Here is a 17,155-nt window from a genome sequence, read left to right on the forward strand (position 1 = left end):
AAGAAACTCAGCCCAACCCTTAAAGAGGATCCCTGGTTGTGCAGTGGGTTAAGCACTGGGAAATGCGGGTCCAGAGATCAGTGAATCAAAGCCACCAAACCCTGGCCGTTTTCTCCCATTAAGATTTACAGGCTCAGCAACCCCATAGAGCAGCTCTACTCGGCCCCGTGGGAATGGTCCCAACAGAAGAGGGTTTAGGTTTTGGGTTCAACCCTGAAGGACACCAACACAATCAAACCAGAACTATTTATTTTTCTATTAAGGACGCTGTTGGTGGGTGACCCTTGTGACAAAACAGAACAGTGCCTTAATCCTAGGCCCGAGGCAGACTGCCAAGTCTTTCCTATGGAGCCACTGGGTGGGTTCGAACCACCAAACCTTTGGTTAGCAGCTGAAACGTCCAACTAACCATAGGGCCACCAGAGGACAACCCACCTCTTCAACTGTTGTAGGGGGTTTAGTACATATCTAACAGTGGAAACCATGGCTACTCATTGGTTTTCTATATAGCAGTCCTTTGCCATTTATCAGTGAGGCTGACAATTCCAAAGGCTTGTGTAGTGTGCCTTAGTACTCCTTGTTGCCTGGGAATGGTGTGTGGGCCACTGTGGGCTGTTTTCCACTGTGAATGAGAAGCAAACCTCTTGCTTACCTGTTGGACTTCACTGAGGATGGAGTATGCTGCCTGGATTTGCCTTTTGCTCAGCTTCCCCAAGGGCATCTTCTGAAGGTCGATCTGGAGGGAGAGAGAGAGAAGAGAAGGGATTTCCCCTTTGAAGCAGGCATCACGGAGTGTGGGGAGGGGAGTGCTGGCCTGGGGTCGGCCACGAACACAAGGAGCCTGCCCGGGCCTGTGCAGAGCAGGGCTATGGGGCAAGCACATGTGAAGAAGGCATCTACTCACTTCATCTATGTTGGGATGGACATTTCTCTACCCCATGCTCGGTCTGACATCACCTAGCACTTCTCAAAGAAGAGACAGCCTAATTTCTGTCCACCTCCAAAGCAAGGGAGAAGGTCAGTCTGTCCTGGCTTCCCATCTTAGACTGCCCTAGGGGGCCTTCTCTGGGAGCCCAGTGTCCAGGCAGTAAGTCTATAGGGAGGCTGTGACATAACCGTGTTCTCTAACGAGCTGAACTTCTAAAAGGGACTCCAGTCCAGGTATCTGTGGGAGGCGAGGAAGAGGCCGAATACCATCCAGGAAGGGACAAGGCTGGTTAGTGCCTCTCGCCCTCAGTTGGTGCCTAGGAATCCAGGGTAAACAAAGTCATCAACCCACCACAACTGCTTTCAAGAGCAGCCTGAAGGCTCTGGGCTTGGTGGCTAGGGGAGGGAGGGTCCTAGTTATGTTGTATCTGTGACTGTGAACTTGTTAATAGAGCCTTTGGAGATGGTAACAGCCGGTCGGTCAGCACTAGAGTAAGGTGGATCTTAACCCTACATGATTGGTGTCCCAATATACGTATGGAACAGACCCAGACACCAGGAGGGCCATATGAAGAGTCACGGACCGTCAAGGCACACTTCAGGCTATCAGACGATCAAGGCTCTTCCTCCAGAAACATTAGAGGACAGGGCCTCGCCAGCCCCTCAGAGGGAGACTAACTCGGACTTCCATGCTCCAAAATTGTGAGATAAAACATTTCGGACGCTATATGTCGAGGTGTTTTTGTTCGCTATGGAATTGATACGAGGCCTCTGACTTGTGATACGCAGGTTGAAAACGGATAGAAGGAATTGGAATGCTGAAAGAAACAAGAACAGCTGCAGAGTTTGTCAATGGCCCAGCGCTTAAATCCTCATCCCTGGCAAACACAGCCTTAAAAAACAATCATAAAGTGTTATAACCTCATATTCCACCATGGCCTTCTTCATACTTTCCACATCAAAGATCATCTTAATGAGCTCCTGAACTGGTCTGGCGAGCTTGGACTTGGTGCCAGGGTTTATTGTTAGCTTCTTCACTGCCTCTTCATCCTTCAGGAAAAAGACACCCAATCAGACATATCCAGGTCTCACAATCCCAGCAAAGGGTAGGCTGCGGATAAGGGCATAAAATGGAGTGCTGTCAGCACAGAGGGCTGTGTGTTAACCAAAAAAGGTTCAGGCAATGCTTCCAACAGGGAGGATGCCCCTCCAGCAGATCTAGTTTCCTGGTCCAGCGGCCACTGCAGCACCTCCTTGACTCTAGCCTGCAGGTGCTCTTGCTCCCTTGAGGCTCTCCCCGCCTGTGTTTCACCTTTAACTTGGGCTGTTGATGCATTACCTGCCAGGGGCCAACGATGCACAACCTGGAAGGACTGGAGCTGTGATGGGAACCTTAGACCAACAACACATCCCTCACCCAACAGACCATTAGAAATGTGTCTATACAACCTTCTTGTACAGCCCCACAGGATCACATCATTAGTCCAGTTGACTGCCAGCCAGTGATGAGTTAAAATGCATCTTACTATGAACAACTCCTCCCCCATCTTGCTTGCCATTCATCACACACTGCTCCCTGGGGCTACGATCCCTAATCAACTAACAGCACTTGAGCCTCTGCGATCTAGAGGATACAGGTTCCCTGTACTGAAACTGCCTTAACGACCTCACTTTGGAGAGCAGGGACTGCACCCTGACCCTCAATGTGCCCCTTCAGTTAATGTGGTAGCTGGTGTTTTCAGGAACATAACTGGCACTGGGCTCTACCTGGCTCACCCAGGCTGTAGTGCGCTAATCTGGGCATCAAAGCCAGTTCTGTGGTGGCTGCTGTTAACTACGGCAAATACGTTCGCTGGAATACTGGGTTTTTTATGTACTCTCTTACTCGCTGGGCCTACCTTCACTGGGAGGGCTACTTATCGATGTTAAAAAGTTGTCTTTGAATGTGATCCAGTTAACTCCACTTCTAAGAGAAATGACCATAGAGGCACAATTGTGGCTTATTCTTGTGCTTCTGTTCTTCAGAGGAAGCCCTGGTTATGTACTGGGCTACTAACCACAAAATCAGGAGATCAAAACCACCAGACACTCCCAGAGAGAAAGATGAGGCTTTCCACTCTTGTAAAGAGTTACAGTCCCATGGTCGGTCTGCAGCCTTTTGTTGTAGTGGTCGCTGCCCCCAGTGGCGACTCCCCTCCCCGCCCCAGCCCCGGTCCCCACCCAGCAGCTGACGCGGAGATGGGCAGTTCAGAGGAGGTGTCCTGGATCTCCTGGTTCTGTGGGCTCCGTGGTAATGCATTCTTCTGTGACGTGGATGAAGACTACATCCAAGGTAAGTTCAACCTCACAGGACTCAATGAACAGGTTCCCCGCTATCGACAGGCTCTAGACATGATATTGGTCCTAAAGTCTTATGAAGAGCTGGAAGACAACCCCAACCAGATTGAGCAGGCGGCAGAGATGCTGCGTGGATTAATCCACTCCCGCTACATATTCACCAACCATGGCATCACCCAGATGTTGGAAAAGTACCAGCAAGGAGATTTTGGCTACTGTGCCCGTGTGTACTGTGAGAACCAGCCAATGCTTCCCTTTGGCCTGTCAGACGTCCCAGGTGAGGCCATGGTGAAACTCTACTGTCCCAGATCATGGATGTGTTCACACCCAAGTCATTCAGGTGGCACCGCTTGGATGGTACCTACTTTGGCATTGGCTTCCCTCACATTCTCCTTGTGGTGCACCAAAGTACTGATCCAGCAGGCCTGTCCACCAGTTTGTACCGAGGCTCTATGGTCTCAATATCCACCCGATGGCCTACCAGCTGCAGCTCCAAGCCGCCAGCAACTTCAAGAGCCCAGTCAAGACGATTCGCCGACCTTCCACCGGGTCCTCAGTCTTTGACACCCGTTCCTTTGTTGCCGCCCCCCAGTAATCATCGATGGTTTTCAGTTTAAATTAAAAGGGTCGCTATTGTGGGGGGCATATGAAATAAAATGGAAGGCCACACACACAAGAGTTAGTCTTGGAAAACCACAGGGGCAGTTCTACCCTGTTCTACAGGGTTGCTATGAATCAGAACCAACTTCTTGGCAGTGAATTTGTTTTTTTAGTTTTTAAAAAAATGTTCTGCAGAGTCACCATGAACACTGAGTCAATACTGAACCCTTGGTTCTAGGGGGTCAAACAGAATATTCCCGTGAGCTTCTATTTGAACTACTTTTATTTCAGTACATCTTTATTTTATGTGTTTCTATTTAAAGACATCTTTAAATAAATACTGTTGACTCATTAGCATTCAACTCACAGCCAGTCGGTCTACGTGAACAGGCTTATCTGACACATGCCATTTCCTCTGGAAGGCCTTAGGTACACCAGAGGGCATTTCAGCACTACACTGGTGACCATTTCAATCCCATGCCACTAACAAAAAGCACAAAAACGTGAAAACTGGCACCAGGCTGACTGCAAAAAGACAGCTGCATACAGGCGGTAGAGTCTCTCTCCATGTGACTTCAGCTGGGAGCAGGGGACTCAGGGGTGTACGTCTGAAAGCGCCGTCCAATAAAAAATGCATTTTAGCAAGGGGACCGATTCACCATATCTGTGAAGAGTGCGACCTGCGTCGTAAATCAGCCTCCTGATAGCAACTATCTCAGAATAATTCAAATGTCTAAGAGGGCAGGAGTTGTTTGGATAATTATAAATGAGTGGCCTACTAATTGATAATTAGCTGGAGGATGGAATTCCATGCAGCCTTCAATTGAAAAATGTTGTCCTATAGCCCACAGGACAGGACAAGGGTAGGTATCTGCTTTTCAACCCCCACTATCACCCCGCACTCCCAAGGGGCAGCATCACTCAGTAGGGACATAATGTCCTAAATATAAGGTGACCAGACGTCCTGCTTTTTAACAATTTTTCCCATGTCCTGTGGCGTTTTAAAAAAGTCCCGATTTTTGGAAAGAATGCACGAGAAGCTAGGGTATACGGTTTTCGGCTGCCATGTGGCTATTTCGCCAGGATATGAGTTTTATCCCGTTTTACCAATGTTAAAATCTGGCCACCTTATCCTAAATTGGTATTGTTTTAGCACAGTGGCCACTTGCCACATATGGCTACTGAGATTCTGTAATGTGGTCAGTTTGAACTGCGACATGCTGTGCCAAAGAACACAGCAGACTTTTAAAAACCTAGTATACAAAAGAGAACATAAAATCACTCATGTTGTTCTTTCATACATGCTGAGATAATATTTTTGAATATGACTGGTTAAATAAACCACAAGAATTCAACCTGTTTCTTTTTACGCTTTACAATGTGGGTACTGAAACAATTAAATGGCATTTAATGACAGGTGCAGCTCGTGTTTAATTTCTGTTCAACATGCTGATGTAGAAGACATGGAGAAATGCCTGGTGCATTACAACCCCAGTGAAAATTTAAAAAACACTGAAAAGGATGTATGCCATGATTTTAACTGATTAACTTCTAAGCCAATATATAAAACTGTTGAAATCAGGAAGAAAAAGTTCAGTCAGCAGGGGCTCTACAATTATAAAGTCCAAGGTCTCAACCCTATTATCCTGCAAGAACAAATTACACTCTGCACTGACAGCCTCTCTCAATGAAGGAATTCCCTCTATGACAGGTGTCTCAAGGATTCTGAAAAGATCCAGATCCACTTCAAATCTCTCTTCCTTCCCTAATTATGAAATAGTCTTCATATAAAAGCAAGGCAAACATTTTTCAAAAGCCAAACTCACAACCACTGAGTCAATTCTGATTTATAGTAGCCCTATGAGACAGCAGAACTGCTCCTTAAAGGCTTCTGATACGATGAAGCTTTACAGCAGCGGTTCTTAACATGTGGACTGTGGCCCTTTGGGGGTCGAATGACCTCCATAAAAGTAGCAAAATTACAGTTATGAAGTAGCAGCAAAAATAATTTTATGGTTGGGGCCCACCACAACATGAGGAACTGCATTAAAGGGTCGTGGCATTAGGGAGGATGAGAACCACTGCTTTTCCGGAACAATCTCATCAAGCACAAGCTGGTGGGATTGAACTGCTGACCTTTTGGCTGGGAGTCCAGTATGCAACCCACAGCACCACCAGGGTTTTGCCAAAACAAAGGGGCACAGAAATATCAACCAGGAGACAACCAACGGAAGGAAGGCTGCCTGGTAACAAATTGAGAGAGACTCAAAGCACAAATGAGCCATTGTGACACTTGCCTCACTGTGAATCCAGCAGAGTAAGCACGTTGAGTGACTAATTCTACCCTGATGACCTACCAGGTAACAATGACCGATGATGAACACAGTTCAGATAAAAAGCCTCATTTGGACACACAATTTTCCTCTAGTTCTTTAATGCTTCCCTCCTCACCACTATTATGACCCCAATTCTACCTTACAAATCCGGCTACACCAGAGGGATGTGCACGGATACAGATAGGACCTGGAAACACAGGGAGCCCAAGACAGAAAACCCCTCAGCACCAAGACTGAGAGTAGCGGTAACAGGAGGGGAAGGGGAAGGAGGAGGGAGAAAGGGGGAACCGATCACAACGACCTACATGTAACCCTCTCCCTGGGGGATGGACAACAGAAAAGTGGGTGAAGCGAGACAATGGTCAGTGTAAGACATGAAAAAAAAGAAAATTTAAATTATCAAGTGCTCGTGAGGGAGGGAAGGAGGGAAAAAAAGAAGGAGCTGATATCAAAGACTCAAGCAGAAAGAAAATGCTTTGAGAGATGGCAACAAATGTTCAAATGTACTTGACACATGGATGTATGTACAGATAGCGTTAACGGCTGTATGGGCCCCCCCCATAAAATGATGAAAAACAAACAAACCCCAAAACAACCAAGGGCTCATTTGGGATCTGGGCATTGTCCTGCCTTTTAACGAGGCCGGCTTCACAGACAACCGGGAACCCTTGCACCATTCTCAGAGGCTCTCAGGACTTCACTTCTAGTTTGTCAAGTGTTTTATCATGAAAATGGGTTGGATTTTGCCAAATGTTTTTTTTTTCCTGTACGGAGCTGATGAAGGCCTGGTGGTGCAGTGAATTAAGCAACAGGCCGTCACCACCACCAACCACCCTCCAAGAGAAAGAGGAGCTGCTTCTGCAGTTACCGCCTTGGAAACCTGATGACGGGCCACTCTCGATCCCTTCAGGTCCCGTAAGTAGGAACTGACTATGGCAGTGGTGTCCGTGTATTTTTCATTGAGATGACAGAGTGGTTTTGCCCTTTATTCTTATGGTGTACACAATCATTGAGCCAAGCCTGTAAGCTTGGGATAAATCCCACTTGGCCGCAGCATGTAAGCCTTTTTAAGTGCTGATGATTCAGTTTGCTAGAAGGGGTCTTTCGGTTTATTCTTCGATCTGCTTTTGGTACCCAGGTAAGACTGGCCTCAAAGAATGAGTCGAGAAGTGCTCTTTCCTTTTCTGTTTTTTTGGGGGAAGAGTTTGTTAATTCTCCCTTACATATGCGATAGAATTCGCTACTGACACAATCTCTAGTTCATGCCATGGGTTCCAAAGAATCAGGCTTTTCTTAGTCTAATAGAGGACCCCAGGTAGCATAGCAGGTTACTTGTAAGGTTGCTAACAGCAAGGCCCGCGGTTTGAAACCACGAGCCACTCCAGGAAAGATGCTCTAACCTTGTAAATAGTTAGTCTCGGATACCCACAGGGGCAGAGTTCTATTCAGTCTAGAGGGGTGCCATGAGTTGGAATTGACCCCATGCAGCGAGCTTTTTTTTTCTCCCTATACCAGATCTAGAGAGTGTACGAAAGAGCATTAGTGATTACCTGGCCGTAGTCAATCTCCAGAGGGTAGAATTTTTTGGGATACTTTGTGAAGTTCTTAGAGTGCCAGGCATTCCCAGTTTTCTCTTCATATAACTTCATAAAGTGCTCGATGGCATCCTCCTTAGATGGCATCTTCTCCAGTTTGTTACTCCCAATGACCGTGCCCACTCGGCCCCAGGACCGGAATATCCAGTACCTATTGAGAGTGGAAAGGTCAAATTTGTGGGTCAACTTGGTCATAGTTCAGTGGGAATTTCCATTCTCTGCCACCCCAACTGGCCTACGGTGAGAAAGAACTTCAAACAGGCAAAAGCAATGGGGACGAAGGACAGTCTTGACGAGAACAAAGGAACCTACATTCCAATAAAGGGTCTTTATTTTAGTATTTATTAAAGTGAGATTGATAATAAGTTTAAAGTTATCAAAGAATATCTTCAAATTATACTAGCAAAAAAAATGCCCCCCAAATAGGCTAAATTCTGCCTAGGCTACTCAGTTTGAGGAGAGGATTCTAGGGCTTGTAGACTTTTACATAAACAAAGCTCATTCTTCTCTTCGAAGATAGTATCACTTGTAAGTCATGTATTCAGAAAGATGGAACCATTCAAATTGTAGCCTAAAAATACTGATAATTAGAGAGACCTCGATGCCACTCAAGACTGGGTAGCCACCAGAAACCCAGGCTGTCATCTCTAGTTTCCACCTTAAACCCTAAGTGCTGTACTGCTCAGGTATGGGTGAGTCCACTTTCTTACTGACTGTGTAACAGAAACCCAGTTTTTATATAACATTGTATCAGAAATATAAGGTTTATGTGTATTGTTAAAAGCTAGAACCAGAGAGCTCTAAGAGTTGGGGCTTCCTAGTTTTATTGCGCCACTGAAATCCTTGTTACCAAGCTGACTGACTTATGGTGAGCATCTAGGAAGAGTATAGAGCCCTGGTGTCATACTGGGATAAGCATCGGGCTACTAACTGCAAGGCTGGCAGTTCAAATCCCCCTGCTGTTCCAAAGGAGCCATGTGCTATGCACATGAGGCTATGCGCTCATGTAGAGATTTACAGTCTTAGAAATCCCATGGAGAAGTTCTACGCTGTTCTACAGGGTCACTATGAGTCTGAGTCAACTCAACAGCAGTGAGTTGTTTGTTACAGAACAGACGAGACCCACCTCGTGGGGTTTTAAAGGTTGGAATTTTTTTTGGCGTGGTTGCTACATCTTTCTCCAATGGAGCAGCTGGAGGGTTTGAACTGCTGACTTCTTGGTTAGCAGTCGAGTGCTTAACTACTGTTAAGGGCAAGGACTTTTCTGTAAAAATTTCCATGCTGACCAAACCTGAAAACAATTTCTGACGAGCCAGGAGACCTGGTGGGTAGGTGGGCTAGTGGATTACCTGTTGGGGACAGGGGCAGTTCTACCCTGCCTTGTAGGGGTACTTTGAATCAACCTGATAGCAGTTCAGTTTGATTCTGGTTTGCCCACACAAGCCTTTTACCTTGTAAGTCAATCAATCTAAGTCACCAGAAAAGAGTACACGTCCCCAAACCTGATTAGAATTTAACAGCGGAACCCTCTCTGTGAATCCTACCATTTTGCATAGAGCCTTGTCCCATGTGGTGGTGGAGAGGAAGGCTGCCCGGCCAGGACATACGTGGATGCTTAAAGCCAGGACAGTCCCTCACCCTCTCCAAATACTTAGAAGTGGCCTGTTTCCAACATGGTCCAGGAAAAAGAGACAAATAAACCGAACCAACAAAACCAAAAGTACCACAAACATCCCGAGCAACCAGAAAGCGGAAATACCATTAAAGTCAGCTCAAGGCTTGCCCAACTTTATTTTTTCAGTTTCCAAATATATGCAATGGTGCTAGAAACCAAAACCAAACCAAAACCAAAAACCCTAGATACTTCTAAGTAGCTTAAAAGATTGCTGCTGCCGTTAGGTGCTCGTGGGTCAGTTCCAATGTACGGCCTCCGTGTGTACTGGTAGAACTGCTCTGTAATGCTGTGGCTTTGGTACAGACCATGAGCCTGGTCTTCCAGCGTGTTTCTGCGCAGGCTTGAGCTGGTAACTACACCACCCAAAGATTCTGAGAGTATATATATGCCCAATGGATTATATACCTATGTGTGTACATGCCATATATACTTGTGTATAAATCGAGTTTTCCAGCACACTTTTATGATAAAATTAGGTGCCTCGCTGATATTCGGGTTGTCTTATACTGGAATATATATGGTATATACATGTAAAATTACTGGAAGCATATGTAATATCACCACACAACTGTAAAGATTGGGCAGAAGGTTGGCAATAGCTCCCCTTGGCTCTTTAAAACCTCCTAATACTCTTATCCTGTGATTAGGGCTACCGTAATTCTCTATTTACATGGTTTAACTACATGTTAGCATGTAGTTAGCATGAATGCTACAGACAATGGCTATGCCTTTTAGGGGGCACACTCCCCTTTCCAGAACACACCTGCTTTCTTTATCATCCTCCAGAAGCTGTAGCTTGTAGTAGGAATTGGTTCCTTTGATGATGTCCACCAGGCCCAGCGTGGCACTGAAGACCTTTCCACCTTTCTCCAGGACATGTGCGGAATGTTCTAGACCTGTCACAAGGCAAAGCTGCTATGGGGCTCTGTGAAGCGTTGGCACACTTACAGAGAAGGGGGACTTCAAGACACGGGGTCACATCTGCCTGGACACACTCACACCACTAACAAACACATGTGTTCTCAACACGGGGGAGGCTGTGAGGGGAAGACAAGGGCCAAGGCACCATCCCTCCCGCCCCCACTCCTATCCAACGGGGTGGGAGCAGCCCACCCTGCTGCTTACCAGAGTCAGGGTCCACAGCTGCCCCTCCTTTGAGAGTCAACTTCATTCTCTTCTCAGATTTGTTATTATCTTGGGGCAAGGGTGGAAAGATGTCAACATTAAGTTAAAAACAACGAACAAGAGCTCTTTCCACTTGCACTGCTCACCAGCGTGGCCTCTGTGGATAGCCCACCACCCCTCAGAGTCCCTCCCTTTTACGCCCAGCGGAAACAGAGCTGAGAACACTGGCATAGGCAGCACCCCACAGACCATCTCAGGAATGTACAGGGAGGGGCTCTGGGCAGCAGTGTGGCTGCCAAGCCCTGTGGCAGGACGAGCAGAATGCCCTTACCTTCCTCCTTGACCGGGGCCTTGCTCTTCTTGGGCAGTGTAGACCCTGACTTTGCCTTTGGAACCACGGCTTCCACAGGCTCCGTCTTCACCTTAGGCCCCCAGGTGGACAATACATGCACTGAAAATAGCTCCTGAAGGCTCTTGGTGGAACCTGAGATGTCCTGGAGGAAATCCTCAGACACAACGCGGATGTTGGCTTCTTTTATTTCCTGCATCTTCTTGGTCATCTTCTCCACCTCCTCTGTTCAAATCGCAGGAGGACCAGAAAGTGCGTTTAAGACTATACGGAAATCTCTACATAAATGTAACTACAGAGTTACATTTACAGAGTGTTTCCAAACATTCAAGAGTCTCTGAGTGGGGCAAATAGTTAATGTGCCAGGCTTGCCGTTGAAGACCACCCGGGGTGCCTTAGAAGAAAGGACTAGCGCTCTACTTCTGAAACACCAGCCCCGGAAAACCCTCTGGCACACATGACGTTGCTGTGAGTTGGGAGTCGACACCACAGCAACGGGTACTGATTTTTTTCTAAGCCCTCTCTGTACCTGACAAATCTAGTGATTACACGGCTCTTCCCATTCTAACGCTTGTCCCCACTCTCTCTCGAAGCTATGACGAGTTAGGGCTACCTCCTTCAACCACATTCCTTAGAATGAGAGGCTAGTAGACACTGCAAAGAAAAAGGACACTGAACTCACAAACAAACGTGGTCTACAAAATTCATGTCAGCATAACGCAGCCCCCAGGAAACCGATTTACCTTCAAGGGACACTGCACCTTCTGAACATAACTGAGCTGCGGACTTCTGTTCCGGCCATAACCTCACTAACCCCTTGGGGAGCAATGCTCGGTGAGGAGAGTGGTAGCGTACAGTCTTGAGGTAGGGACAGGGAACATGCATGGCTCTACAGGACAAGGCAGAGTACCACCGCAAAGTCTGAACCCACTGCTTTCCTTTCATAAAAACCCCAACAATGACCATAATGCCACTTCCATGTGAGACACTACAGCTAGGACTCTCCTCATTTACTCCTCACCCCAATCCCAGGAGACAGCACCGCCCTGTTATAGAAGCAGCTGGCACTCACTCTGGGTGCTGATGCACAGGGAGGCCTTGTTGGCCGTCCCTGTCAGCTTGCCCCCGAGCTCCTCGATCATGGCCTTCACTTCCTCTTTGTTCCGGGAGAGCTTCCCCAGAGTTAGGATCTTCATGTTGGACAACGGCTTGTCTGGAACGAAAGAGAGATCATTGGGCAGGGCTCATTTTGGAGCGACTGCTGGGTCAAGGAGGAGCAGGCCCAGGCTGGGTATCAGGGCTAGCCATGCCAGATACAGGTGTGGGGTCCCTGGATGCCCTTGGCGTCCCACTCATCAGCTTCTCCTTAAGGAAAAAAACCAAGACAAGAAACCACTGTCATTGAGTAGGTTCCGACGCACAGCAGCCTCGAGGGCTTCCAGGCTGTACGTTCTCACGGGAGCAGCCAGCCAGCCAGCCGCTTCTTTCTCTTACAGAGCAGCTGCTATGACTAGCAATCCAAACCAATTCCGGCAGCAACACCAGGGCCCCTTCTTTAAGAAAAAGCCTGTAAAAAGCGGCGGTGAAGCAGAGGAGATGAAGGCACAGACTGTCAATGAGCTGCTTACACAGACCCTTCAGAGGACCCACCCAGGCACCCGAAGAGGTCAGCATTGCTGACCATGGTTTTGGGCAAAGTGGCCAACCCTGGCTCTGCTCCACAGGATAGACTAAGACATGGGGTTGGGGAAAGGCAAAGGAGGCCGGCGAAGGGAAGAGATGAGGTCACAAGATGGGATCACACTCCATTTGACTATTCTCCCTCTCGTGTCTTAAGACAAGGAGTAATCTGCATGTGGTTTTAATAAGCCCGTTTAAAAAATGATGCATCTCCATGAGCCACCGAACTGTCTGTTCAGTACCATCACACTGAGCTGACCTGAGTGACCTCAAGCAGGACAGTCCCAGGCCTTTGTTTGCTGCAGAGGAAAATGCAATACCGGGGGGTGCATTTCTACAACAAGAAATGCTATAGGGCAAGCAACTAGGGACGCCAAACAGAGCTCAACTGAAAAGCCGCTCAGGTTTCCACACAGGAAGAAAGCCATTTGTGTGTGAACCACAAGGGAGGGAAGAGGGGAGGGGCCCTTGGAGCAGGACCAGTCCTGTCTGGTCCACCTGCAGACACTGAGACCTGGGCTTCAGGCAGCAGGCTGGGGGCACAATAACCACTCACACTGTCACCCTAGTGCCCACTGGCCCCAGGGAGAGATGCCCCGCCAGGGTTTGGTTTATGGCTGGGCATAGGGAAGGAGGGCACTGATAAGCTCAAGTTCAGGGATAAGACCTTTGTCCTTCACCCACTAGAACCATGGCATCAATCACCAGATGGTGCCATGCTGCTGTGACCAAACAAAGGCATGGGTCTCAACTACCGGCAAAAAGCATACTCGTTTTATTGCTCCTTGTTGGCATGGAGGACCAGTAACGCAGTCAGGCTCAGGAAGACTGAGTGGGCACAGGCCTGCTCCGAAGAGGGGCAGGCATGGGCCACGATCTGAAATGGCGCTGTGCAGGACAGCAGAAGGCAGGGTATCTATCATCCGAAGTAACATGGCTTTCTTAGGTCCTCTGGACACCCAGAGCGACAACAAGGCATTTGCTATCTGTTGCTCTTTTAGGAAGCTTATGGCAAAGAATCCCAGTGTGGTGCCTGATTGGAGGCACTTGATGCCTAACTAAAGGCTGGCAGTTCGATGCTATCCAGAGACATCTCAGGAAACAGGATCTGCTTCTGGAACCCCACGGAGTGCACCTCTACTCGAGTTAGACTCTACATGATGGCATTCAGACATGCTAAACGACAAAGAGAAACCCAGGAGGGTACTTTCATAAGGTGCTACGAGAGCACGGGGGTAAGGGCTGAGCACGGAGCAGCTCTGAGGTCAGACCCCCAGCCCACCCCCGTCCTGTTCACTCATTCGTTACCTGCTGGAGCTGAGGGATTCTCAGTAACGGGAGCTGCAGCTATGGGGGGTGGGGGTGCTGGTGCTGCTGCCACTGGGGTGCCAGTCTCGGGGAGGAACAGCCGGTCTTGCTTTTTGATTTTCAGTTTCTTGAGGTAAGAGATTTCCTGGAATTCCTAAGTAAAACACACCCTAGTTATTAAGAAACCACTTACCCTAAAACAAACAAACAAACAAACAAACAAACAACCCGTCCCCCAGTCAGGCAGACAGGGTCTGGTTTGCCCATGCAAAAAAACAAAACCCAATCACCGGTTTTTATCTTTGTTCAAAGAAGACTAACATAAAAGAAAAATGCAAAGCTTCTCAAGAGATAAACAGCTCTACAGTCCCTGGTTCATAGAATTACTCCATCTCCCACATTTAACACGGCTGGTACTGCAGTGGCGGGTCCACTAACTAGCAATGAACTCTGTGAGACTGTAAGCCAAAGGAACCCAGGGTAACCACCCCCCACCACCCAAGGATGAAGATATGCAGAGCAGCCTGAAGCTTTAACACTCACTCCAAGTCCTGGGAGCATCGGTTCACAGCAGTGTTCCACGACCCACATGAAGCTGAGGGAAATACCACCTTTCCTAAGCTTTCAGCTAACCCAGAGCAGCCCTGCCCTGCCACGTCCTTGTTCAGTGAGCAAAGCCTGGACAAACCAGTAGGTGCCGTCAGTGGTGGGGGTAGGCGTGTGCGATGTGGTCAGGTTCCTTTTAGAGATTGCTCCAGGAAAAGTACAGAAGCAAGCCTGGCAGTGAACACAGGATGTAAGGAACAAGCTCCTGCCAGAGGCCCAGGGCATAAGGGAGCTCAGTTCAACACACTCAGTTTGTTAGAGGTGCTGATGGGACTCCCAGCAACACAGCATGTGCCAGTCATGGTGCCAAATGTCCATTACTCCTGGGAATAGGCACAGGAAGTCAGGGAACTTGACTGAGACCAACTGCCAGCAGGAGCAGACCCACAACCCACCCAGGCTCCAGGTGTGTTCTGCCCGAGGGAGCAGTGTGTCCTAGCAGCCAGGACCCAAAGACACTGTCAAGGCACCCCCATAACACACCATCCAACTGACATTCACAAACTGAGGTTTTCTCACAACCCTCCCCTACAGGTAAGGAAATGCCCCTGAGGAGAACTAAGAGCTCAATGGCAGAAGTCATTCTCTATTTGCTCACCACTAAGTTCCCTGTGCCTTGAACAGTGTCCAGCACATAGTCACCACTAAGTTCCCTGTGCCTTGAACAGTGCCCAGCACATAGCAGGCACTCAGTCAACAAAAGTAAAAATAATTCACGGTCCTGTCAAGCAAGATTATTTTACAGTTATATTACACTCCAGTTAGAAATCAATTGGGTCTACATTCGTTTAATTGGCAAACATACGGGACCATAATATAATTTTGTGGTCTTATCATGAGAATGGCCCTGCCTGAAGAAGCCTGAGCAACCCTGCACTGCTGTCTTGGTGGCCTGGAACGTAGACAAGCGCGCGGGGAGGAACCAAACCCCAGAGCAACTCCACCACCGGCCTACCTTTGGAGTCACCCACTCCTTGCGGTTGGGGGTCTGTGTCTTGACCATACATTTGGTCCAGGCAGTGATGTCCCCGGTACAATAATAGGCATCGCTCTTAAAAACCAGCTGGCCGGAGCATTCCTCGCAGGGAAGGAGGGCACCAAACACCATCCCATCAGCTACTCGGTCCAGGATCTGAAGCCAGAACAAAACCGCGTTAGAAAAGAGAGAGCAGAAAGGCAACTTTCAAGGACATTTACTGCTGTGGGATGAAGAATCTGCTTTAGCTTCACGCCCTTAGGGACCAAGGGCGTTCCTTCCCGGGGCTCTTCATGAGGCCCCGGCAGTTGGGATAGACTTGGACTGTTTGGGGGTACTTTCAGACCTTCTTTCTGTGCCTTACACGTTCCTGGAACGCCCCCATCCCTCAGTAATTAGGACTAAAGGGAAAGCCCGCAGTACCTGCTGCCATTACACAAGGTACACTGCAAATCCCCGTTCCAGAAAAAGGGCCCAGAGGGGGCCAGCTGGATCCCTAAGGCCTCTGCAGCCCTGGCAGCCCTCGGGGAGCTCAGGTCCAGAGAGAACACAAGCCAAAGTACACAGCAGGAAAACAAAAGGCAATGCACAGCCCACCACAGAGTTGTAACCCATTAGTATCAGGCGAAGATGCCCGAGCCTGGGACAGTGGTGACCATGGTGGTGATGGTGACCACGAAACACAACTACGCAATCCTCACTCCTTGTGGTTAACATGCGCAGGCATTCACAGGAGGGCCTCCGCATGTCATTAGGGCGCCACTCCAGAGGGACCGGGTCATCCCACGTGTGTCCACTTAACGCAAGGGCAGCTCACCGCCGACTCCCCCGAAGGCACTTGCTGCTTGTTGAAGATGAGGAGCTCCTTCAGGTCATTTGTCGAACATGCCTTCTTTAGCTCATCCTTGACATTCCAAATCAGGTCATTCTGGGCCTACAGAAAAGACAGAAATCCAAGCTGGGGAAACATTCTACCCCTGGTCTTAGTGACCAAACAAACTTGCAAATGAGCTGAGCTAGCCTCTTAAAAAGCTGGTATGGTCAGGCTGGAACTATGCAATGTGATCCATCTACCCGTGGCTATCAAATTAAAGCTGGAGAGGGTTGACTCTGAGAAGGCAGAGGGCAAGGAGACCACTTAGGAGAGCTGGGAAGGCTGCAGCCGTAGCAACAAGGCCTGTGGGACCAACCCGTAGAAGCAAGTCCAGGGGACACATCGTAGGACCCGAGAAGCACTAGGCTGCGCACAGGGCCAACTTATCCTCCCCACGAAGAAGTGGCAAGGGAGGCAAGTGATGACGTGGGGGAAGAGAGATTCTCCACCAACTGTAAAGAAACAGGCTGTATTTTCTTCATAGCACGCTAAATTCTTATTTTTTATTAAACACTTTACTTTTATTAAACAATTAATAATTGTTTTATTAAAAAAGTTAATATAAAATTTAAATATTTTAAAATACTTTATTTTATTAAATACTCTTAAATCTCACCACAATCCAGTGTGTCAAGCACATATGCTGCCATCATCATTTTCAAAGCATTCTCTTCCCACTTGAGCCCCTGATATCAGCTCCCCATTTCTTCTCTCCCTCCCAGAACCCTTGATAAGTTACAGATCAGGGGTCCTCACACTACGGCCTG

General features: G+C 48.2%; 1 protein-coding gene and 1 pseudogene across 1 annotated transcript in view; one reads left to right on the forward strand and one right to left on the reverse strand.

Annotated features, from left to right (window-relative positions):
• PARP1 (poly(ADP-ribose) polymerase 1) overlaps positions 1–17,155 on the reverse strand; it is a 56,269-nt gene that overhangs the window by 13,517 nt on the left and 25,597 nt on the right. Inside the window, exons 6-15 of the mRNA XM_004699950.2 lie at positions 16,332–16,448; positions 15,494–15,670; positions 13,933–14,086; positions 12,017–12,157; positions 10,927–11,169; positions 10,596–10,664; positions 10,234–10,366; positions 7,751–7,946; positions 1,849–1,977; positions 653–736 (exon numbers count right to left, since the gene is read on the reverse strand). Of these exons, the coding sequence (XP_004700007.1) occupies positions 653–736; positions 1,849–1,977; positions 7,751–7,946; positions 10,234–10,366; positions 10,596–10,664; positions 10,927–11,169; positions 12,017–12,157; positions 13,933–14,086; positions 15,494–15,670; positions 16,332–16,448 (1,443 nt within the window). The remainder of the gene's footprint in view (positions 1–652; positions 737–1,848; positions 1,978–7,750; positions 7,947–10,233; positions 10,367–10,595; positions 10,665–10,926; positions 11,170–12,016; positions 12,158–13,932; positions 14,087–15,493; positions 15,671–16,331; positions 16,449–17,155) is intronic.
• LOC105978342 lies at positions 3,166–3,859 on the forward strand (annotated as a pseudogene).

Source organism: Echinops telfairi, unplaced genomic scaffold, assembly GCF_000313985.2.
Source record: "Echinops telfairi isolate 266 unplaced genomic scaffold, ASM31398v2 ScPeMD7_7424;HRSCAF=8462, whole genome shotgun sequence".
Lineage (NCBI taxonomy): Eukaryota > Metazoa > Chordata > Mammalia > Afrosoricida > Tenrecidae > Echinops > Echinops telfairi.